The sequence below is a fragment of the Sprattus sprattus genome (genome assembly GCF_963457725.1).
Source record: "Sprattus sprattus genome assembly, chromosome: 20".
Lineage (NCBI taxonomy): Eukaryota > Metazoa > Chordata > Actinopteri > Clupeiformes > Clupeidae > Sprattus > Sprattus sprattus.
In genome coordinates, this window is record NC_137918.1 from 8,971,960 (window position 1) to 8,997,999 (window position 26,040).

Genomic DNA, 26,040 nt, shown 5'->3' on the forward strand with positions numbered 1-26,040 from the left:
CCCTGCCCTCTGTGTCTCTGCGTCTCACCCTGCCCTCTGTGTCTCTGCGTCTCACCCTGCCCTCTGTGTCTCTGTGTCTCACCCTGCCCTCTGTGTCTCACCCTGTCCTCTGTGTCTCACCCTGTCCTCTGTGTCTCTGTGTCTCACCCTGATCTCTGTGTCTCTGTGTCTCACCCTGTCCTCTGTGTCTCTGTGTCACCCTGCCCTCTGTGTCTCTGTGTCTCACCCTATCCTCTGTGTCTCACCCTGCCCTCTGTGTCTCACCCTGTCCTCTGTGTCTCTGTGTCTCACCCTGTCCTCTGTGTCTCTGTGCCTCACCCTGCCCTCTGTGTCTCTGCGTCTCACTCTGCCCTCTGTGTCTCTGCGTCTCACCCTGCCCTCTGTGTCTCTGCGTCTCACCCTGCCCTCTGTGTCTCTGTGTCTCACCCTGCCCTCTGTGTCTCACCCTGTCCTCTGTGTCTCACCCTGTCCTCTGTGTCTCTGTGTCTCACCCTGACCTCTGTGTCTCTGTGTCTCACCCTGTCCTCTGTGTCTCTGTGTCACCCTGCCCTCTGTGTCTCTGTGTCTCACCCTGTCCTCTGTGTCTCACCCTGTCCTCTGTGTCTCTGTGTCTTACCCTGTCCTTTGTGTCTCTGTGTCTCACCCTGCCCTCTGTGTCTCACCCTGCCCTCTGTGTCTCTGTGCCTCACCCTGCCCTCTGTGTCTCTGTGTCTCACCCTGCCCTCTGTGTCTCTGTGTCTCACCCTGTCCTCTGTGTCTCACCCTGCCCTCTGTGTCTCACCCTGCCCTCTGTGTCTCACCCTGTCCTCTGTGTCTCACCCTGTCCTCTGTGTCTCTGTGCCTCACCCTGCCCTCTGTGTCTCTGCGTCTCACTCTGCCCTCTGTGTCTCTGCGTCTCACCCTGCCCTCTGTGTCGCTGCGTCTCACCCTGCCCTCTGTGTCTCTGTGTCTCACCCTGTCCTCTGTGTCTCACCCTGCCCTCTGTGTCTCACCCTGCCCTCTGTGTCTCTGTGTCTCACCCTGTCCTCTGTGTCTCACCCTGCCCTCTGTGTCTCACCCTGTCCTCTTTGTCTCTGTGTCTCACCCTGTCCTCTGTGTCTCACCCTGTCCTCTGTGTCTCACCCTGCCCTCTGTGTCTCACCCTGTCCTCTGTGTCTCTGTGTCTCACCCTGACCTCTGTGTCTCTGTGTCTCACCCTGTCCTCTGTGTCTCTGTGTCACCCTGCCCTCTGTGTCTCTGTGTCTCACCCTGTCCTCTGTGTCTCACCCTGTCCTCTGTGTCTCTGTGTCTCACCCTGTCCTCTGTGTCTCTGTGTCTTACCCTGTCCTCTGTGTCTCTGTGTCTCACCCTGCCCTCTGTGTCTCACCCTGCCCTCTGTGTCTCTGCGTCTCACCCTGCCCTCTGTGTCTCTGTGTCTCACCCTGTCCTCTGTGTCTCACCCTGTCCTCTGTGTCTCACCCTGTCCTCTGTGTCTCTGTGTCTTACCCTGTCCTCTGTGTCTCTGTGTCTCACCCTGCCCTCTGTGTCTCACCCTGCCCTCTGTGTCTCTGCGTCTCACCCTGCCCTCTGTGTCTCTGTGTCTCACCCTGCCCTCTGTGTCTCACCCTGTCCTCTGTGTCTCACCCTGTCCTCTGTGTCTCTGTGTCTCACCCTGCCCTCTGTGTCTCACCCTGTCCTCTGTGTCTCACCCTGTCCTCTGTGTCTCACCCTGCCCTCTGTGTCTCTGCGTCTCACCCTGCCCTCTGTGTCTCTGCGTCTCACCCTGCCCTCTGTGTCTCACCCTGTCCTCTGTGTCTCACCCTGCCCTCTGTGTCTCACCCTGTCCTCTGTGTCTCACCCTGTCCTCTGTGTCTCTGTGTCTCACCCTGCCCTCTGTGTCTCACCCTGCCCTCTGTGTCTCACCCTGTCCTCTGTGTCTCACCCTGTCCTCTGCGTCTCACCCTGCCCTCTGTGTCTCTGTGTCTCACCCTGACCTCTGTGTCTCACCCTGTCCTCTGTGTCTCACCCTGTCCTCTGTGTCTCACCCTGCCCTCTGTGTCTCTGCGTCTCACCCTGCCCTCTGTGTCTCTGCGTCTCACCCTGCCCTCTGTGTCTCTGCGTCTCACCCTGCCCTCTGTGTCTCACCCTGTCCTCTGTGTCTCACCCTGCCCTCTGTGTCTCACCCTGTCCTCTGTGTCTCACCCTGTCCTCTGTGTCTCTGTGTCTCACCCTGATCTCTGTGTCTCTGTGTCTCACCCTGTCCTCTGTGTCTCTGTGTCACCCTGCCCTCTGTGTCTCTGTGTCTCACCCTATCCTCTGTGTCTCACCCTGCCCTCTGTGTCTCACCCTGTCCTCTGTGTCTCTCTGTCTCACCCTGTCCTCTGTGTCTCTGTGTCTTACCCTGTCCTCTGTGTCTCTGTGTCTCACCCTGCCCTCTGTGTCTCACCCTGCCCTCTGTGTCTCTGTGTCTCACCCTGCCCTCTGTGTCTCACCCTGTCCTCTGTGTCTCACCCTGTCCTCTGTGTCTCACCCTGCCCTCTGTGTCTCTGCGTCTCACCCTGCCCTCTGTGTCTCTGCGTCTCACCCTGCCCTCTGTGTCTCTGCGTCTCACCCTGCCCTCTGTGTCTCTGCATCTCACCCTGCCCTCTGTGTCTCTGTGTCTCACCCTGCCCTCTGTGTCTCACCCTGTCCTCTGTGTCTCACCCTGTCCTCTGTGTCTCTGTCTCTCACCCTGCCCTCTGTGCCTCTGTGTCTCACCCTGCCCTCTGTGTCTCACCCTGCCCTCTGTGTCTCTGTGTCTCACCCTGTCCTCTGTGTCTCACCCTGCCCTCTGTGTCTCACCCTGTCCTCTGTGTCTCTATGTCTCACCCTGTCCTCTGTGTCTCACCCTGTCCTCGGTGTCTCTGTGTCTCACCCTGCCCTCTGTGTCTCTGTGTCTCACCCTGCCCTCTGTGTCTCACCCTGTCCTCTGTGTCTCTTTGTCTCACCCTGCCCTCTGTGTCTCTGTGTCTCACCCTGCCCTCTGTGTCTCACCCTGTCTTCTGTGTCTCTGTGTCTCACCCTGCCCTCTGTGTCTCTGTGTCTCACCCTGTCCTCTGTGTCTCACCCTGCCCTCTGTGTCTCACCCTGCTCTCTGTGTCTCACCCTGCCCTCTGTGTCTCACCCTGTCCTCTGTGTCTCACCCTGTCCTCTGTGTTTATTAAGGCTTCGGCTGAGGACTGGTTTTCTCTGGTGCTAGATCCTCTCTCATGGCCTTGCCATAGCACCCGCACCAGTGCCAACATCAACACTCGCTCTGCCACAGTTGATGTGTCCCTTTGGCATCATGAAGCTGGCACGGACACGTGCTGCATGCTTTTTTGTGTTCCTTCGAGTCGTCTGTTATCTTGTTCAGCTTGCTCATGCAGTGAGAACATGTGTTTTTCCCTTCCACACAAATGCATTTGCTACTTCTGAAGAGTTTGGCAGTGATAAGGGAAGGAAGAGGCTGTTAGACTTGGAAACAGGCTTTTATGGCAAAGCTGAAAGAGTTAGCCATATGAAAAGCCAGACATCAATGTGACTGAAAGGGAAAAGGTGGACAGCGGCTCAGGTAAGATTTAGTGCATTTACAACACACACCTGAAAAGAAATCATTCACCTGATTTTTTTTTTATCTTCAATTTTGTACCTTTTTTATTACCTTGAAAATGTTCCAAATGGACCAGCAGTTGTAAAATACATGTTCCGCGGAAGCTTTCGTAGAAGCCATCATGTTAGGATGTGAATCCATTAAGTGTGAGGAGTGCCAGTGCTGAGCGTCGGGAGCGGGGCGAGAGCGCATTGTGCAGAGGGAAGATTACCCAGAAATTACTCTGACATTCACATTAGCCCAGCAAATGGCTCCACTGCATTTTACAAGGCCCCTGCCTGCCTCAAAAACCACAAAAACAACAAACCAGAGCGGATGAAGAGTTAAATCTTTCAGTCCTGACAAAACTGGGAGGTGGCGTGGGGGGGTTGAGGGAGAGAGAGAGAGAATATACGCCTCCAACTGTGTTTCTCATAAGTTTATTAAAAGATTAGCCTTGCTTGGGTCACAACATTCTTATTGTAGCATGTTGCTTTCTTTGGACAAAGGGTCTTTTCAGGAAAAGCTGGAACAGTGATTATGAGACCTGCAGTCCATTACAGCTAATCAGCAATAATAAAACAAATCCACGGTCAGATCAGTACTCAGGCCCACTGCTTAGTGAGCCACGCAAAACAATGAAACAAAGTCTGCTATTTTCTTTGGTCTTTCGGTGGGAAACACATGAGGAGAAGAAATGTGAATATTTAAACATTGTTCAAAACACTAAACTCATCGCTCCAAAGTTCTAGACTGGGAGCTGAAATCTCAGCATTTAATGTTGCAGGTTATGAAAGGACCTAATACATTTGGGGTTTTGTTATGATCAAATTTACCAGACTGTGACTTCCAGTGCTTAAAATAAGTGACTTCCACAAAATGTTTCATAATTGCTAATAATAAAAGAGAATTGGCATTTTGGAGCATTGCTGTAGTCAAGATGTCAGGCTATTGAAAACCCTGTGCTCAATGGTTAAACACATTTGTAATGAGAATTCCTCTTCAGATGAAGAACAGACTTAGTCTTTGCAGTGACAATTGCTCCACACTATTTCATTTATGAAATTCCAAGTCTAATAAGCTGTACCATGTTACATCAGCAACTGATCAGTTCAACTTGCAATTTTACCCTGCTCTTATATTAATGTAGGTGCTGCTCTCTTGTGGCTTATGTGGGTGCTACAACCAAACAAAATGATGTTTGGAGTTAAATATGAGTGTATGCCCATCCAAACATTAATTCATGATGAATGGGACGGGACAGTGTAAAAATATCATACGGTCTGATACATTTTTTATTTATTTTTTCACAAAAAGAAAATAAATCACAGGGTCAGTGCAAGCAGGACCAGGTAGCCAGTACTTACAGCAACAGCCAATGCACTGTTTTGTAATGTAGAGTTTTGTTGTTTGCAAATCAAAACATTACTTTGAAATCCTGAATTTCTCCAAATTATATTTTCAGATATTGTTTTAAATTACCTAATTTGTTTACCTGCTACATGATTTAGTATAAGTGATTAATCAGTGCTGTCAGTTATCTTTCTATGAGTCTTAATATACAGTGACAACTGTTATCTTTCTGTGAGTCTTTCTACACAGGAAAAAACACTTATCTTTCTATGAGTCTTAATATACAGTGAAAACTGTTATCTTTCTGTGAGTCTTTCTACACAGGAAAAAACACTTATCTTTCTATGAGTCTTAATATACAGTGAAAAAACTGTTATCTTTTGATGAGTCTTTATAAACAGTGGAAACAGTTATCTTTCTACAAGTCTATATACTGTACAATGAAAATAGTTATCTTTATATACAATGGTATATGTAACAGAGGTGAATTGCTACTGATGTTAACCCAGCATTGTCTTCCTAAATCAAATGCCTTTTGTCTAAAACGGTTGAATTTATTTTGAGTCAGGGGTGATTGACAGAAGTCTGAGAATATCCTGCTACTGAAATAGATCAAAAGAAGGCCACCAGCCTGTCATTAGCACTCTGCTAGCAGCACTGGCTAATTTGATCTATTTCCTGTGGACACAGTTAAGTTGTCTCCGAGCCGCTGTCATAAGGATCACTGACTGACTCTCATATCTTCAGCTCCCCCAACTCTTTGTGAAGGAGTGCACTTGGAGCATTGGATACACATTCATGACCACACATGCCAGAGGTTTGTTCTGCCTTTCTCTTTTGACTTTCTTTCTCTCTCTCCTTCCAAGCAGATCTCTTCCTCTCTTTGTCTCTAACACACACACACCGGAATACATATTCATACCAAACCCCAGACACATCCAGCTCTGTCTATGGGCGTGCGGTGAAGGGCAGGGGTTATGGTTGGCCCGCTTCATTTGACGTCATGCTCAAGCAATGAGTCATGAGGCAGTCGCAATGGTGGCGTGCGATGCCCCTGGGCACCTGGCCAGAAACGTAAACGCTTCAGCTAGCCTGTTGATAGCTAATCCAGACTTAATCAGCTGCTTATGCAAGAGCCTGTGACTTCATAGATGGTGGGAAGAGATACCTGCTATTGTGAACCAGGAACGCTGTGCACTCCCTAAATTCTGAGAAAGAGAGAGAGAGAGAGAGAGAGAAAGAGAGAGAGAGAAAGAGAGAGAGAATGCAGGGAATGATAAATAAATATGCTATTAAAGGACAGGCTACTGAAGGTCAGACTTCCCCCCAAGGTTCTGTTGGAAGAAAGAATGCTGTTTGGACTTAATTAGAAGGTCACAGCTAAAGTCCCTCAGACTTATCTATAAAACCATGGGGTCGCTTCCCTTCTGCATTTTACAGCACTCTCGAATGTGTGTGCTTGTCTGTGTGTGTTTGAGAGAGACAGTGTGTGTGTGTGTTTGCTTGTCTGTGTGTGTGTTGGACAGATATAGTGTGTGCGTGTGCTTGTCTGTGTGTGTTTGACAGAGATAGTGTGTGTGTGTGTGCTTGTCTGTGTGTGTTTGAGAGAGACAGTGTGTGTGTGTGCTTGTCTGTGTGTGTTTGAGAGAGACAGTGTGTGTGTGTGCTTGTCTGTGTGTGTTGGACAGAGATAGTGTGTGTGTATGTGCTTGTCTGTGTGTGTTGGAGAGAGATAGTGTGTGTGTGTGAGCGGATCTGTGCAGTCATAAATGTGGATAGTGAAGACGAGACTGACAAATTAAGTATGCAAAAAATGATCTTTACTTGTGTTTTGTTTGTCCACATAGTTTTAATGTACATGTACATTATTTACATAGTTTTCATTTACACAATGAAGGATTTGTAGTTTAACCTTTTGGGTCTCGCCTGAAGGTTCGGTCACAAATACATAATTCACAGTGCAAAATGAACTTTGTGCACTTCTGTCAGTATCATTTATGAGCTATTATCATCTGGCATTTTAAGTCATGGTCAGCGTGTCAGGGAAAATGCATTTTGTGCTGAAAGGACTTGGGGATAAATGGGAAAATAACATCTGAGGTTGAACTGCTCTTATTAATGGAAGGGGAAGAGAGAGCTTCCAGTGGGTAACTCAACACAGTTGGCCTGTGACTGTGGGTTTTGTGAACAGTGAAAGTACAAAACCCACCCACACACACACACACACACACACACACACACACACTAAAGCAAACCATTCCCAGATGTCCATCTCTCTCTCTCACTCTCTCCCCCTCCCTCTCTCTACTGAAAGACCAAGGTGTTGAGTCATACAACTTCTCACAATGCAGCTCACCTGAATCTGTTCCTCATACTCAACGATTTTTAAACAGGGGGGGGGGGGGGGGGGCGCTAACATCGCCTAATCAGCTGTGCAGAGTTATTAACTGATGATTGTCGTCTTACGTAGAGAGAGTGGGGAGGATGGATCGGGGTCACTATGAATCTGGGGGGGACATGTCCTGGGCTGAGACGACACACAACAGCTCCAGGAGAGGAGAAACCATCTCTGAGTGTCGACATGAACCTTGTAGCAGGCAGACTGTGCTAGGTTTGCTCTCACTGTGCTAATTGCTAATATATTGCTACCATTGATATGCTATACGTGCCAACAAGTGCTATGCTATGCTGTCTGTCTCTAACTGCCAACACTATGTGTCAGTAATGGCAATTGGTTATCGTTAAAAATAACTATGAATCTAATACCGTCGTCATCTAATCACTAACACTATCTTTAGATGTAATGCTATTTGTAACTGCTATGCTACTTAATATGATGCAGCTGAATGGGGGCTGGTGTTACAGCAGGAGAGGGTTGTCAGTGGTGTGCTATCAGCTGAGCTAGCGGATGGCTAATGGGCCCCTGTGCTCAAAGGGTCAAAGAAGGGCGCGCAACATGATACTGCCTCCTCAAGCCCTACTCAACACCGCAGGGTGTGGGACAGTTTGATAGAGAGTGAAAGAGAGAAGGGGAAGAGAGAGCGAGAGAGAGAGAGAGAGAGAGAGAGTTGTGAGGTTGATGTGAACACATGACGAACCTGATATAGAATAAACTACAGTGTGAGTATTCATGCACAAACATGTTTCTCTGTGCTGAATGAGCCATAACCCAACAGTGGTGTGTGTGTGTGTGTGTGTGTGTGTGTGTGTGTTTGTGTGTGTCTGTCTGTGTGTGTGTCTGTGTGTGTGTGTGTCTGTCTGTGTCTCTGTGTGTGTGTGTGTGTGTGTGTGAGAGTCAGTTATAGCCTCTGGCCTGCAGTGTGTGTTGTGTCTGTGTGTGTTCGCTAATGTGTTGTGAATCCTGAGGTCTGGCCTGATGTGAGTCATCACAGCGATGCTGCAGCTTGACATTAGAGCTTTGGCTCTTTCTTTTTTCATTGTGGAGTTTTTCTTCATTTCCTTCAGACCCCCCAAGTGTGGTGTGTGTGTGTGTGTGTGTGTGTTGCTCTTAGAGCGAGCAGTTCGTTAGCACCGAATGTCTTCTTCCTCCGGGCACACACACACACACACGCTGGCTGAACGCATGAATGCCCTTAAAACCACCACAGAACCTACAGTACATTGCGCATGAGGGCACAAACGCATACTTAAGTACCCACAACAAAAACATCAAAACACCCAACAACAATACAAAAAAAATAAGTGTCCCAAACTAGTGCTTCAGAATAAGAGCATTTTTTTGGTCCAAAACAATTGAAGTCTTTGGGAAGAAAAACGTCAACAAAACAACGTGAAGGTCAGGTCCATTAAAGGAAGAGGTCGCCATCCTCTGGTTCTGAGTCTGTTGAGGGCACTGCCTGGTCCGCGGAGCCCACTTCCTGCTCCCCCCCTCTGGCTGTGTCCTCTTCGGTTCCTGTCCGCAGCCACGGGTGGATGAGCACCTCCGCGGCCGTGAGCCTCTCAGCAGGGTCCCTCCTCAGCAGGCTCCGCAGCAGGCACTTGGCCCTCATGGACAGGCCCTCCGGCAGGCAGTACTGGCCCCGCCGGATCCGGGAGAACAGCGCGGCCGGGTCGGGGTCGTGGAACGGGTAGCGGCCCACCAGCATGGTGAAGAGCATCACCCCCAGGCTCCAGGCGTCGGCCTGGCGACCGGAGTAGGAACCGCTGCCCCCGCCGCAGCTCAGGATCTCGGGGCTGACGTAGGCAGGGCACCCGTGCGTGTCGGAGACCAGGTCGTCATCTCCTGTCAGGATGCGACAGTCTTCCAGACCCTCCAGCTTCAGGTGGGTCCTAAACGAAAGACAACCAGAAGGAAAGAGAGAGAGCCAGAGTTTTAACTTCAACTCAGTTTTATGAGCACAGAGCAAACGTTATACTCATTTTCTGTCAGTTATTATGACTCAGTTTACAGGAGAAAGGAATGCCTATGTGGGGCCAGATAGAAAGATGCTTTATCGCTCACAGACAATGAGTGATATCCAACCAAGAAAAACAACTAGCAACTGGCAGTGCAAGACTAACAGCAAGTCTTTGGATGACGAGTTTTTATAAAATATATGCACAGTGAAATAATTAGTCACTGTGAATAAAAGTGATTCACGGAGATTATTACAAAGTTGAACTCTTCTGGCAGAGGGAGAATGGAAGCAGATCTGTGGGCTGGTACGCCACCGCTGTTTGTCTAAGAATGAGAAGCAGCAATTACTGAGAGCCTATTGTGAAATGTTGACCACACACAACATCAAGTTGAAAAGTTGAATAACAAGAAATGATGGTTTAGGGTTTCATGGCTTGTTGCGAGTTCCAGTGCATCGTTTTAATGCGTCTTTCCCTCCCAGGAACTCTGGACTCCCTCTCAGACAGAGTGATGTTTGACCCCGGCTACTGGAGGACATCACGTAACATACTGGCCTGGTTTCAAACAAAACACTGCACAGCCTGTTTCTACAACACTAACATGCACGGTGTAAATCTATCATACACACATTACACACACTCTTCTCTATGTGTAGCAGTTTTTCCAGTTAGACAAATGCTATTCTACCATATCCCACTGTAGTCTTTAATAGTTTGGAGTTAACCTGTGCGTGTGTGTGTGTGTGTGTGTGTGTGTGTGTGTGTGTGTGTGTGTGTGTGTGTGTGTGTGTGTGTGTGTGTGTGTGTGTGCGTGCGTGCGTACGTGCGTGCGTGTGTGTGTGCGTGCGTGCGTGTGTGTTTGCGTGTGTGTGTGTGTGTGTGTGTGTGTGTGTGTGTGATATCATCTGCGGTAGAAGCTGCCATGCAGATAGTGTTTCACCCGTGCCTGAGAGGCCTGCTGTTTGAGAGGCTTGCTGATGACACCAGGACACCAGTTCACATAGCGACACCGAGGTGGAACAAGTGAGTCATGAGCGAGTGTGAGGTCCTCACTTCTCATTTACTGAAATGGACAGCATCTCTCTCTCGCTCTCTCTCTCTCTCCCCCTCTCTCTCTTACTCTCCCTTGGTATCTCTTTCTCTCCCTCTCTCTCTCTCTCTCTCTCTCTCATTCTCTCTCTCTCTATCTCCCTCTCTCTCCCTCTCTCTCTCTCTTACTCTCCCTCTGTATCTGTCTCTCTCCCTCTCTCCCACTCTCTCTCTCTCTCCCTCTCTCCCACTCTCTCTCTCTCTCTCTCTCAGACTCACTCTCCCTCTCTCTCTCGCCACCTCTTACTCTCCCTCTCTCTGTCTCCCGCTCTCTCTCTCTGCCTCTCTCTCCCTCTCTCTCACTATCTCTCTCTCTCTCTCTCTATTTCATACACCCTCTTCACCCTCTGTCCCCCCCTCCATTCCCCAACCCTCTCTACCTCTACACCTCCCTTACCCCTCAGCACCCTCATCCCTTATGTTTCTTCCTCTGTCCATCTGACTTAACATCTCTCCTCCTTTCTCTCTACTTGCCTTTCCCTCACCCTCTCTCTCTCTCTCTCCCTCTCTCTCTCTCTCTCTCTCTCTCTCTCTCTCTCTCTCTCTCTCTCTCTCTCTCTCTCTCTCTCTCTCTCTCTGCACCTGGGTCTCATGCTTGTGGCGCCAGCCAGCTCTTAATTACCCCTCAAACAGTTGCTGCCACGTCAGTGACACACACATCCGCACACACACACACACACACATATACATACACATACACATTCACACACACACACACACACACACACACACACACACACACACACACACACACACACACACACACACACACACACACACACACACACACACAAACAAACACACACACACACACACACACACACACACACACATATACATACACATACACATTCACACACACACACACACACACACACACACACACACACACACACACACACACACACACACACACACACACACACACACACACACACACACACAAACAAACACACACACACACATACACATACACACACACACACACAGAGAGCAAGCCTCCAGGCCCTGTCAGGACTGCTCCGAGTAGCACATTGCACAACACTGCCACCAAGGAGTTTCAGTTTGCCACACATTCTCTCCCTTATCACCTAGGCTCTACACACATCTCTGCCACTACACACATATTCTCTCCCTTATCACCTAGGCTCTACAAACATCTCTGCCACTACACAACCCACCCCCACCCCCGAATGACTTCATCCCCCCCAGAGGCATGAGCCATATTTCAGTGTAATGTACAGCCTGAGAGTGTAGAGATATTACTTCTGTTCCCCTTCCTTCAGGCTGGTTTGTTTTAGAGAGTTTAGTGAGGTTAGCACTTCCCACATTGACGCTGGTTGCTATGGTATGTGCCCTGCACCACTGTTGATGCTGGTTGCTATGGTATGTGCCCTGCACCACTGTTAATGCTGGTTGCTATGGTATGTGCCCTGCACCACTGTTGATGCTGGTTGCTATGGTAAGTGCCCTGCACTACTGTTGTCCGGAGGTCAGTGACAGTGGCAGTGCTGGGGCTGTGGTCGCTGTGTGGCTTGATGCTCCCGAGCAAATGTCAGTCTGTGCTCACAAATGGCTCTTTTCGTCTGGGTCAGACGGGTCGTCAGTGTGGGTCAGAGTGACAGTGGCGTGTGTGTCATGTCAACAGGGATGGTGGTCAGTGTCTAGCGCCCCCTGTGGGCACCGGGGAGTCATGCACAACACCTCCCTGGGATCACATCTCCAGCTATGAGGTTTATTTCCCTGTGTGCACAGTAGCATGACTCATTTTACTGCCCCGGCTCCGTGTCATAAAGGAGAGAAGAGAGATGTCATGAGAAAAAGAGAGAGGGAGGAGTGGAGAGAGAGAGAGACAGGTGACACATTCCCTCTCTCTCGCACACAAGCCTGTCCATGTCCATTCTTTCAGTTCGGCTCCGTGTCATAAAGGAGAAAGAGAGATGTCATGAGAAAAAGAGAGAGGGAGGAGTGGAGCGAGAGAGACAGGTGACGCATTCCCTCTCTCTCAAGCACACAAGCCTGTCCATGTCCATTCTTTCAGTTCTGTGCTGCGCTCTCAAAGGTCACACACACACTTGAAAATCCTGTCCCAGATATGACTAATGCATGAACCTACGGGAGGAAAAGCACTGGCGCTTCAGCGTAACCCATAACCCAGCTCAAAGGCCAGCGCAGGGACCTGCCTAGTGACTGATTTAGGGTGAGGAAGCTATTTGCCTCTCATGACTCACTGGGGAAGAATACTTTGACTTCAGGTTTCTCTACCGTACGTTATCTGGCTTGACAAGTGTATGATTAATCGACGCCCCGGTGAAAGCTCGTATATAATTGTAATTTCGGATCATGTGCCTGAACCTGTTTGTGTTTAGTCCAGCGCATATGGTTCTCCTCACGAAGAGCCTGGGTTCCAGCGGCGTGACTCAGTCACGGTGACTAACGTGCGATTAGGCTGCGGTTGGAGAGATGCAGATGTGGTCACCTGGTTACCAGCGTACTGGGTGGAGGGGAAGTGAGAGTCCCTCAGTGAAAGCAGAACTGGGACTGTCCGACTACAGGGCTGCAGTCACACAGGTTCTGCTGTCTGGGGCTTTCATGCATGGTGACACAAGCACACACCTGACCCCCCCCCCCCCCCCCCAAACTCCCACACACCTGCGTGCGTGCATGCACACACACACACACACACACACACACACACACACACACATACAGTAGACAAAGACACACACAGGCTTGACCTACATACAAACGCAAGCACATCCCGAAAACCTTCCCACACACAGGTGAGTACATGCACATACATACATACACACGCACACAACAGCAGATACACACACACACACACACACACACATTCTCACCTCTTCTCATCTGTGAAGACAAACTTGCGCAGCTTCAGGTCTCCCAGGACGATGCCCGTGTGGTGGCACTGTGCCACGGCTGATGCCACCTGCTGGAAGAGCCTGGCCGCCTGCTCCTCGGGCAGCCTCCTGCAGCTCTTCACGTAGGTGTGCATATCCCCGTAGTCCTTTTCCTGGAACACATAGGCCTTCATCTCCCCCAGGATCACCTCCCGGATCCCCGCTATGTGCCCGTGGTCTGCCAGCAGGTCATAGGCCCGGATCTTCTCCTGGTAGAGACCCACGTCGAACACCTGAGAAGAAACCCCATAGGAATCATACGCATTAGACAGTCAGTGGTGTTGCTGCATTACAAAACAGGGTAGCCCATGACAGTGAAGATATTTCGCCATTTTAAGCTACTGTGGTTTCAAGCGCTTATGGTTCAATTGATGTGAAATGTAACTTCAACATGCATGATGTGCACAATGATGGCCTGGAGTGAAGCTGTTCACAGAGGGAGGGCACAGAGATACAGTCATCCACAGTTTCCCACAATCCACCTCCTGAAGTAATGAGCTGAACGGAATTCTATTTGCTTTAAGGCTGTGTGGAAAGCCTGTGATCATCATGTGATTTGTAAGAGTAACAGTCGCTCCTGAGGAGATCACGTCTGCAGGGCTTCGATTGAAAATGACTTTTTCTAAAAGAATGATGTAGTGTGTGATGACGCAAATGTATTAAGGTTCATGGTGACATGAATCTTAGAGGACGTTTCGACTTTTGAAGTCGGCATCATTGTGGCAGTCTGGCAGACCAATTACGGAACATTAGCGCTCTTGTCTGACATGTTTTGCATATCATATGTCTGCAACCACACGTCGCGTACGCAGCTGACGCATATGCAAATCTACATGATGAATGAATAACATCTCCAGTCCGGCAGAGGATTACACTGCAAGCTGAACTAAGTGTAAGGTGCTTGGGAGCTAAACACACAAAATACATGTAAAGTGCAAGACATTTTACCATTTGCATGAGCTTGAATTGAGAGATCAATTCTAAGATCATTTTTGAGTAATGACAGATGCCCCGTAGCCTAAAAACTATACGATAAACTCGAAATAGGAACTGGGTTTACCTTGCACACCAGCTCCTCTCCTGTCTCAATGTTAAGAGCGCTGTGCACCCCTGACCGGTCCGTTAAAGGTAGCAGCAGGAACTGGCAGACCCGGGAGGGACCCTGGTAGGTCGCGGTGCCAGTCAAGGGACCCACATTCACGGGGGATCCTGGAGAGCTGCCGAGAAGCCCCGCGTCACTTGAGGACTCGCTGAGCCGGGCACATTTCAATACCGGCTCGTCTGAGTCCACACGTTTGTGCCAAGACCTTCCCGTGCGGATGCAAGGCACAGGGACGTTCCACTGCACGCTCATTATGTCAAACGGTCCTTCGCTGCGCACACAAAATATCCGTACCAATACCACAGGATGACTTCGTTAGAAAATCATAGTCTGAGCAAAAAACACTCACGTGCCATGGTCTGATTCAAAAGCCGAAGACACAAAAGCCTGATGACTTTGTTTGTACCCGCGTAAGGCTTATGAAGTGTATGCATCGGACATTCTGACGCGCTGTTTATCCATTGCCTATAGACGACGAGATCAAACCAAACTGTTCAATACATCCAAACCAAGCAGGACTCAAACAAAGCGTGCCACTCTGCAAAAATAATAAGTTGCTCCAGTCCTGCAAGCTGTGTTTACTCAACCCGTTTTGCGGTCCATTTGAGATTCCAAGCGCAGAGCGGAGGTGACCCCGAGAGAGCGACTGTCTAGCAAAAACTACGATGCTATTTCCAGAGCCCTTCTCGCAAGCGCGCCGCCGTTGGAACTCCGCCCGGTTCTGCCTCTTTGGTGACACATTGCATAGCCTCGAAGATTGAGCAATCACCACCCTGGGAGGAACGGTGCTGAATGTCAAAATGCTGGTTTAGGTCGGCAATGTTACCTTTACTCTGGCTTTGTGCCACATTTGAGATATCTCAAGCGCAGCTAATTAACCTGACTCTTTACAGGTACAGGCCCACGACTTTCTTTATTGTATAGAGTTTTGATATCATGAAGGAATTCCTTGTAATGTTTCATTTTTGCAACTCAAAACACGTGTCACTATGTAGACAATAATTAACCAACATTACGACACACTTGTTAGTTGTTTATGGTCGGAATTTACACGTCTCTTTTGGCTTGATGGTTGGCACAAATCCGTTCATTCCTGGAGATGTTTTCCTTTTTTTGAAAAACGGTGACAACAAGTCATGCACAAAATGAAACATCGAAACTGCTTCTCTTCATCTCTCTCTCTCTCTCTAAAACACATACGAGCCCGTGTGCACACAGACAGCGGGTCACGTAGATAAAGCTGTCGCTTCACGAATTCGTACAGGCGTTTTTTTTCTCCGAGCATATTTGTGAATGTGCAGATGACTCATCTCCATAAAGGGAAAGGCCTTGGAGTGGCGAGCGCTGTGTTTGGCATTCACATAAAAGCTGCACTTCTTGTTAAACACATCCAGTCCTGTAGGAGGGTAGACTGCATAGCCTAGCGAACTGACTGCGCAAAGCTCACAGCCAAAAGTGGATCGCGTAAATCGTCACCATGGAAAGAATGAAACACAATAGAATGTGGCCTGCTGATTGCCAAGTCCCCGTTTTCTCGACTGTGTAGTACATATGTATTCCCAGATTGTATCTTCATGCCAGCAACCGCAGCTGTGTTTGGGTGAGACAGGTTTTCCTGGTTGAGAGTCAGATGAGTTAGAACCCAAGAATGCAGACAGTGTAAAGAAAGCTAGTTATATAAAGCACTGGTAAGAATGCATGATCAGAAAAGGAGTAAAACGTATATTTTGCTCTACAATCACTTGCTGACAGATTTGAAAGTACTACAATGAGGAAGATGACACATACACAGGGCAAACGTTTCAAGCATGATGTTCTCATTTTCAGAAATGTTGTTTCTGGAATTGCGGGAGGTAGGCAGATGTAGAACTACAGGATCAACATTTTAGTGTAGCGCTTCTCTTTCAAGGTGAATGTAATGAATTAATCTTGTTGCAGTCACACTGTTTTCTCTCACCTATTTCCGATTTCGTTTATTTCGTTTAATCTCATTGCACCATAAACGTGCTTAATGTTTAGTCATGTCGAGGCCCCTGGTGAAGTTGGTTTAAAGACTGATCTTATTGGCTGCAATGCTCAGTAATCAGTGGAACAGCTAGGGCACATGAAGCATACACCTCAGGTCCATACATGGATTAGCTGTAGATTGGTCTGAAATGACTACCACGGCTATTTTTAGAGACACTGCATTCTTTCACTGCTGGTCTTCTCACTCCTCTTCCAGGATTGCTCATCAGCCGATGAGTGTGCCCGTCATCTGGTGGAGTCAGTGGAAAACAGGTTTCCAGAGCTCAGACGGACCAGAGTGTACTCTCCCAGTGTGTGGCACATGTGCCAGGGTCCATGGGAACATTTCCACCTTTGTTTTGACACAAACAGGTGTCAGGAAGTGGTATCGCATTGGTGTTATGTATACAGAGTGGGAGTGTGTGTTTTTTTGGTGGATAGTTTGTATAAAAAAGGGATGGCGTGCCTGTTTGCATGTATTTGTTTGGAGATGTGTGTGTATAACAGCAACTGATTGTGTGTGTGTGTGTGTGTGTGTGTGTGTGTGTGTGTGTGAAAAAGAGAGAAACAGGTGTGTGGGCATGTCTGTGAGGCCATTGGAGGTCATTCCCACTTGGTCTGATGGGAAAGGAGGAAAGCTCTGTGTCAGGCGTTGCTTGCCACTGTAATTAGCTGACTCATCTGTTAACGACACAGGGAGCTGCAACAGGAGACAGGACATGCAGAACAACAACTATCTAACTCTTCACAACGCAGTAGCAGCCTCCCATCCCAGATTGAGTTCAGTCTTCAAGATTCCCAATCCATCATGCTTCCAGATCTCTTAGGACTCAACAGCACAGCTCTGGTCAGTCCAGTCAGACTACAGCAGTGTTATCCACCACTCTCAATAATAATTGTCTGTGAAGAGGAGCCAGAGGAGGAACTGACACGGGCAATCAAAAGATGCAAAAGTGCTGTCTCTCTGGGAGTAAAATGTTTCATCAGCTCAACAACCATAAACACAGAAACCATGACTTCCGGAAATGATAATATCGTTTTTTAAAGTATTACGCAATTGTCAAAACCTTACACTCAAGGAGCAAAACATCGGCCCAGAGTTGCACAATGTCAGCTCACAATTTTTGCAAAACAATACACACAGTGATTGTCAAAACACTAAACACACTCGTATACATTACAGACAGAGATGATGTCACTTCCTTGCAATTACAAAGCACTGACTGTCAAATGACCACACCTATGAGCCAATTGGTTAAACACAGGCATCAAGTGCGCAAATACAAGAGTGCTTAATTGTAGACACAACAAACAGGTTTAAGCACTATAGAAATGAAGCAGGTGAGTTCACCTGTCTTCAACCAAAATGGAAGGAGTCCGAAGAAGAAGAGTGAGGGCGTGAGGGGGAATCCATGGAGGAGGAGGAAGAGGCAGAGGCCATGCCAGAGGCCGAGGTGGATGTAGAGGAGAGGAAGACCTAAAGCAGGAGGAAAATGTGCTCAAAGAAGAAAAGGACCAAACGTATCAAATTAACTTGAGAGGAGAAAAGGGGCCCATATTCACGCAAAAACAAGAGAGAGAGAGATCATAAACATGCTTTTAGCCATGAATGCTATCAGGCTCAGAGAAATTCAAGCCAACATTATCGGGTCTCTCAGTCAACACTGGAACGCATCCTGAAAAGACATCAGGTTCAAATGAAACAAATACTATGTGTACTGTATTTTCAGATTTTTAAGATCTTTTTTTTTTTTTACTGTAATGTACAGAATTTAACGTCTGATATTTGATGAGCTTACAGTGTTATGCACATTACTGTAGTAGCATGAAAAGTGGGACATGTTTTGTTGTGATTCTCCATGTTGACATGTTGACTGATTTGGGTATATGGAGAGAAATAAATTGTATTTTCATCAGTCTGCAGCATTGGTCTTATTGTATATTTGCACTTTCTGTGTGTATTTCACTTACACTACTATAATCACTGAGTACAATTGTTAAAAGTGTTTTAGGTTTTCAACAGCAGTGTGTTTCTGGTACAAACAGAATTAAGTCATATGTGTGTGTTTCATATGGTAACAAAATATGGTTTTGATAAATTAGTGTATAGTTTTTCAAAGAGTGTTTCATTTTGCAAAGGATCTGAGTTGTGCTACTTGGGTGTAGAGTTTTGAAAAATAAATTCACGTATACAGTGGCACTCCAGGTCAACATTTCTGTTACTGTGAATAGTGAAGTGAGTGAAAGATGACCTGGTTTTCAAAAGGCATGAAGTTAGAGACACATTCCTTTAATAGTTTATTCTTTAAATATTCATTTATGTCCACCTTTTACAGTTTCAAAATAAAATTAAAACTGCAAGCAGTGATGAGAGGGCCATCGCCACACCGGCAAAGGTTTGGGCACCCTCCATGGCCAGTACTTACTAGCACCCACAGCCTGTGTGGACTGGGAGATGGTCCTTTGTGGGCATCAATTATTGTAAAGTTGAGAGTGCCAGGCAGCTGCTTAGAGAAGCCCCTGGCTGCTGATTGTTGGGCCAAGGTTTAAGGAGTCAAGTGTATTTATAAAGCTTTGACATTTGCATCTTCTTAGCTTTCCTAATGATGACTGCAAACAAGCCACAGTTGTAACTAGCTAATGAAAGTCTGAGAACTTGGTAAACGTTATCTGAAAGCTCAAATCTCTTCTGCACAGTGCTTCTTTCTTTTTTCCACCAAAAAAGAATACACTAAGCCTGCTTCAAAAATGGAAAAGAATGTCAGTTGACCTTCTACTCACTAAACTATTCACAGTAACGGACATTTTAACCAGGGGTTCTCAAAGTTTTGGCATGCCATTGTAACCGTCTCAGAAATGTTATGCTGAAGTGAACATAATATATCACAGACATATCCCTTCAAATGTTACATAAGTACATTTGGAGCAAAAATCATTTCAAGGTGGAATGGCTCCAAACCAGTTTGGCAGTACTGTCACATTCTTTTTTTCCCCACTGCTATCACTGCAGGGCATCACTTAACTCCACCGCTGCTGTGCACTGAGCTCCTAGGGTGTCAGACTGACTGATTAAGGCTACCCCATTTACACAGTCATTGACATTTAAATGGTCAAACTAAACTGAGTTACCAAGAATCCCTTTGAAGTGACACTGAGGTACGTTAGTTAGAGAGAGATTTGTTTTAATAGTTATCAGCAGTGTGGATCCACAACTGGAGGGCAATAGAGATGAGAGGTCTGGATATCACAGAGGTAGGCTGCTAGTGCAATGGGCCTGGGAGCTGTGGAGGGATGTGTCTGAACATGAGCACCAGATTAGATCACATAATGCAGAATTAGCTGTGAATTCTGCAGCTCTTCTAAGTGATACAAAGGCATTTACCAATAAAGATCTTTTTTTTGTGGCAAAAAATTCAGGCTACACGCAGTCCTTTAATGTTATGTCGCCTACATTAAGCAGATTAACCCGAATCCATAATAATGTGACAACTTGCCAAAAGATACCGCCGACTTAATGTTTCTCGAGATCTACAAGTTAATAAAACGTTGCGCTACAAGTTGCCCAATTTAAAGTATATCAGTTGGGTGACACTTTCGATACGGTAGTACCTGACATCAGCATAGGCTATTTATCTTTTATAAAACCAAGAAAAGGCAGCACTCCCGTGAGACCTTAGTGTCAAATTCTCCATAGCAGGTTGAGCTACCATCTCGTCAGCAACGCGCAAATGTGAAGACACTTTACCTAAAACCCCTTGTTCATGTTCATGTTGACCTTGGAAAATGCATCTCCATGTTTCTCCCATGCACCAAAGTTTTCCAGGCCCATCCTGTTAACCCTGTGTGATCTGAACATGTAATCTGTGCTTGTGCGCCCAGGCAGTAGAACCCATGACCTGCTGCAGTCAGCAAATCCACCCAGTTCCATCCTTCCCAGTGCAGCAGCATGTTTGGATTTAGTCTTGAGAGTGAGGGGTTAAGCTGTATGTTGTCGTGGTGAGCAGCCCCAGTCTTATCGCCTTGGCGCAAGCTGTCCATTGCCTGATGATGACTCATTGCTGCTCCTGTCGCCAGCAGGAAACGCTCGTCGCCCTTGGAGACAGACAGACAGCAGCCAGCGAGTCCCCCGTCTCTGCTCCACATGGTTGCCAGACGCCCAATGGAGAGCAGTCGACCAGTCACTAATGGGGGCTCGGCGAAACACATGTGACCTACTCCTGCCCCAGTCTGCTGTGTGTGTGTGTGTGTGTGTTTGTGCAATGAAGGGGTAGAGAGACGCGAGGTTGTCATGTGTTGCTCTTTAACCAAAAGTCAGGTGATATGTTCAGGCAGGGGTGTGGGGGGTTGGTATTGGATATGAGAAAAATGAATCTTGGTCGTTACCAGGCACTCACACACACACACACACACACTTTCGTCAGAGGGAATCAGAGGTGAATACAAATGAAGCTTCCCATCTGAACCTCTCTGTTGATAATAGGCTTCCATTCAGGAAGGTGTGTGTGTATGGAGAGCAGGGGTTAGCGTTCCTACTTCTCAGCGACCCTGCATTACGAGCAGCTCTAAAGCCTACTCTCGCACGGGTGAGTCAACCTCTCTGAAATGATCTGGCAGATGTGGCTTAGCATTTCAAAAAGCAATTAATTGCACGACAATACCACCATGTAACAGGATTTCAGTGGCTCTCAGCATAGTGGTGCTATGAAGGAGATTTACCCTCATAATCCCATGAAAGGAATGGCCAATTAATTCACTCACAACACCAAGGCACTGCCAAAGGAGGCACAGAGGAGCAACGAGACAATGAGCCTGTGTGCAGAGGTTTGTATGGAGGGAAATGTTATCACCATTGCCAGGGGTGCAGATGTTACCGCTCCCAGTCTGGAAGGGGCCCCCCAAATAAAATGATATTGCATGAGTCATGACCTTAGGCAAGCTCTGTGTTTCCTCTGCAAAAGAAAACAAATTCAGTGGTTTAAGGCAGGGACATGAAGCATGGCGTGAACTATCTAATAGCGATGGTCTGTGGTTAAACTGGTTAAGGGCACATTCTCATCAAAATACGTACACGCCATTGGGCCTAAAAGATGGCTGTTATGACAGTCACCCTTTCCATTCTGTTTGTGCTTTTCACTGGAAATCTAAAAGCTGTACAGTTCTCCTGCTAATTGGGTAAAGATGACCTCTTTCTGAGTTGCATGGTGTTGATGAGGAAACATCCAATCATTCGTTTGTGGGTGCTTCAGACCTACTGGCCTCATATGGCCTTCATGAATCTGGTTGACCCTGGCAACACAGAGGCGCAGGTGGTCAGCCTCCAGTGCACTTGGTGTGAAAGGAGAGACGTGACAGCCGACAGCCCTCATGCGCCGTGTGTATGGGTTACGCAACGGCAATTTCCATGAACGTGTACCGATTAACAGAAGAGAGAGAGAGAGAGAGAAGGGGGAGGGAGATTCGTCAGCTACTCTGCTCGGAGTACAAACGGCAGGTTTGTTTTTCAGACAGTCGTAGTGTCATTAGCCACGAGGCTGGAGGTGTTTTTGTGCGAGAGTTTGTGGGCGGATGTAATTAACGGAGCAGGAAACATGTATTATTAATGGTAATGTCTCATAATAACAGGCTGTGGCAGCGTGACCCGTCATCCTACCTCCTCGGGCCGATTGCTCGCAGACGGAGGCTATTCACTCACTGTTGATCATTTGCAAACCTGTTGACAAGCACTCGCATCTAGTGCTCACTGAGCTGCTGCGTCGTGATGTGTATTAACAATCCTCATTCCCTCTTTGGTTGTTTGTATCTGTTTATATTGTCCATGTGCCGATGAGTGTAGTGAGTTATTCACACTTATGTTCATGGTCGTGAAAGAAATACGATGGACGTGACTGTCACGATAGGATCACAGTTTAAACGTATTCACTGAGTGTTCATAAATTGACCATGGATGAACTGTCTTACTTATGACATGTGATTACCACAGAGGCGGTGTCACTGATATAATGTGAACTGTAACGTAGTGGCTGTAATATATCTCTTTACAATATTAGATGACAGTAAATTATACAGTATGTATACCACACTTGGTTTTGCATCCTGAAATATTATACCAATTCTTCTAATAACATAATATAAATCCATGTAAGGTAAAACTGAATGACTACATAACCCTATGTGACTGAATTCTTTGTTTTAGCCTGGCTGGTTGTGTATTGATTTACTTTTGTCTAAGCTATGGCTAAGCTACATTCTGCTTCATAAAAACTCCAGTTTTGTTAAATGGCACCTTTCCCTTTGTCCTACGCCACAACCTCTTTGGTGTGGGTGCGCTGTGGTTCAGGAGAAGTCCATGGAGAGATAGATCTCCCACCAACACACAGCAGTGATGGTGTCTCATGTTATGTCTGCATACCAGCACTTTGATTGAGGAGTGTTAGTCTGGATCATAGGGGCTGTGACCCGACGAGAGCTGAGGCAAAGCTTAACAGATCTGCAGTCAACACCTCAAATAAAGCCTTAAGACTGTACCGGAATGACTACACACACGCACTGAATTACACTGCCAGGACTTCTTGGGTAACTTAAACGGACAAGAATGTTATGGATGGCAGGTTACTGTTAGTGTGGAAAAGGACGCAGTGCAGATTCCTTGCAGGAATTTTACATTTTCTCTTATGCTGTTCCCACCCCAAACAAATGCCCTAACATGATCCAGATGCTTGAAGTGAACATGGGAAAAAGCTTCTTTTCATCTTCCAGGGTTAAATATTTTCTCTACAATAAGGTAGCTGGAATCTGTTTTGTGCGTGTACAGCATGAGTTCTGAAACGATGTGATATTTGCCTGGTGAGAAAAAAGGATGCCATAACACCCTGGCTTCAGCAATAACTCATGATAAAAGAATGAAGCTGTTATAAGAGACCACCAAAAAGCTGCCGTGCCTTGGCTAAGAAAGAACAGCAATTTGGATTGCCTGTGGAGAAAGCCAAGTTCTAGAGCTCTGTTGTAATTTTCTAAATGGCAGCGTTTCACCAGATAGCCTGCTGTTTAAGGGCTAATTACCATGAACTACGCGCACAAACAGGAGCCTGAAGAGTTGTAAATCCGCACGGCCAAAGGAACCTTGTTCCAGGTTTGCCAAAAAAGGATGCCTACAAAACAATGCTAGCTACCGCTGTCCCATTAGAACGAATGTGAATTTGACCTGGTCTCAACCCCAGTTCTCACAGGTATTTTAAACAGTCGGAGAGAGCGGTTTGTTGGCATGTAACTCTGGATGACACTGCCAGGGGTTGGTGTGACGGTGTAAAATGTGGTTGAGAGCTCCACACACACAGCTTCAGACAGACAAACATAGAGAAGGGTGAAATGCTGCGATGGCCACGGGGCCAGCTTCCTCCCAGCCCAGAGAAGTGTCTCATCCCAGAGAAGTGTCTCCTCCCTTAGAAGCGTCTCATCCGCCGCGAGAAGTGTCTCATCCCAGAGAAGTGTCTCAGCCCAGAGAAGTGTCTCCTCCCTTAGAAGTATCTCAGCCCAGAGAAGTGTCTTATCCCAGAGAAGTATCTCAGCCCTGAGAAGTGTCTCAGCCCAGAGAAGTGTCTCCTCCCTTAGAAGTATCTCAGCCCAGAGAAGTGTCTCATCTCAGAGAAGTGTCTCAGCCCAGAGAAGTGTCTCCTCCCTTAGAAGTATCTCAGCCCAGAGAAGTGTCTCATCTCAGAGAAGTGTCTCAGCCCAGAGAAGTGTCTCCTCCCTTAGAAGTATCTCAGCCCAGAGAAGTGTCTCATCTCAGAGAAGTGTCTCAGCCCAGAGAAGTGTCTTATCCCAGAGAAGTGTCTCCTCCCTTAGAAATTTCTCATCTGCCCAGAGAAGTGTCTCATCCGCCCAGAGAAGTGTCTCATCCGCCCAGAGAAGTGTCTCCTCCCTTAGAAGTGTCTCACCGCCCAGAGAAGTGTCTTATCCCAGAGAAGTGTCTCCTCCCTTAGAAGTGTCTCATCCGCCCAGAGAAGTGTCTCATCCGCCCAGAGAAGTGTCTCATCAGGCCAGAGAAGTGTCAAATCAGCCCAGAGAAGTGTCAAATCAGCCCACATAAGTGTCTCATCAGGCCAGAGAAGTGTATCATCAGCCCAGAGAAGTGTCTCATCAGGCCAGAGAAGTGTCTCAGCCCAGAGAAGTGTCTCAGCTCAGAGAAGTGTCTCATCAGCCCAGAGAAGTGTCTCAGCCCAGAGAAGTGTCTCATTAGCCCAGAGAAGTGTCTCATCAGCCCAGAGAAGTGTCTCATCAGCCCAGAGAAGTGTCTCGGCTCAGAGAAGTGTCTCATTAGCCCAGATAAGTGTCTCATTAGCCCAGAGAAGTGTCTCATCAGCCCAGAGAAGTGTCTCATTAGCCCAGATAAGTGTCTCATCAGCCTAGAGAAGTGCCTTATCCCAGGGAAGTGTCTCATCAGCCCAGAGAAGTGTCTCATCAGCCCAGAGAAGTGTCTCATTAGCCCAGAGAAGTGTCTCATCAGCCCAGAGAAGTGTCTCATCCCTTAAACTTGAAATTACTATAATGCTTAATATGCAAATTCATTAAATATCTTATATCTAATATTCATCGCCTGTCATAATCATTGGTCTCAAGCAGGAGTGGTCCCAAAAAAATGGCCGCCACGATGCCTCACTTTCATCCCATGGGATGCGCCATCCAGTTTCTTTTTGAGATCAGTGGTTTTAGAAGACATTGACAGCGCAAAAAGATGTTTTTGCGGTCCTTCCTATGGAATCCGGTAAAAGTTGAATGTATCAGCTGGCCCCGATGGTCTACGTTATGGTCATACAACGTTGCTCCGATTGGTTCTAGGTATAGCCAATTTAGCGTAGAGGCATTTTTGTTCCTGGTTAGGTTGAAACACGCCCCATAAATAATCAAAGCCCAATGGAGCAGTATCAGACTCATATTCTGACTAAAATTATGAGTATGACATCGTCAGGCTACTCACTCAATACAATACTCTCCAAACCAGCTTCTGGAGCAGGAACGCCTCATATATCATACTAATGTACTGGAAACCATAATACTCTTGCACTTTTAGCTGATGTGTGTTGACAGTTGGCACTGAGGGTTTGAATCAAATTACCAGAATGAACCCAAAATGCCTGGTGAAAATGCAGTGTGTTGGGACACACATCGTAAGCAACACACTTGCAAACTCCAAATAGTGAACATCCTGTCTTGCCCAGACACATTACACGGTGGCACCAGCCCAACGCTCTTATGTGTAGCATCTCTGGATATGATGGTGTGGTGAATGAGTCTTCAGTCGGAGGGAATGGGCCTCTCCACAGCATATTCATTTGGTTCTGATGGAAAATCATTATGTGAACTCATCAGTGAACACAAGGGAAGCTGTCTTGCATTTCCTTTTTTAAAGGAGGAAAAATTCAAACTTGCAGTTAAAAAAAAAAAAGAACCTCTAGACTGGAAAATGGACAATGGTGATGTTACTGTGAGGGCATGATAAATCGAAATTGTTCCTCAATATTACTGTGCCCTTTCCACCGTGTGTGTCCCTGTAATCAGCTTGTGTATTTGTGTATTTGTGTACATGTCTGGACCCTCTAAAGTGTCAACAAATGCACACAAATAAC

The 26,040-nt window shown here is 47.2% G+C and overlaps 1 protein-coding gene across 1 annotated transcript; it reads right to left on the reverse strand.

The window, feature by feature from the left end:
- Positions 1–6,853: 6,853 nt before the first annotated feature.
- Positions 6,854–15,009, reverse strand: trib1 (tribbles pseudokinase 1). The gene is made up of 3 exons (XM_080858695.1): positions 14,369–15,009; positions 13,249–13,541; positions 6,854–9,232 (listed from the first exon to the last, which is right to left on the reverse strand). Exons 1-3 carry the CDS (start codon positions 14,660–14,662, stop codon positions 8,749–8,751), a joined length of 1,071 nt encoding a protein of 356 aa, XP_080714821.1. The 5' UTR covers positions 14,663–15,009; the 3' UTR covers positions 6,854–8,748.
- Positions 15,010–26,040: the final 11,031 nt, after the last annotated feature.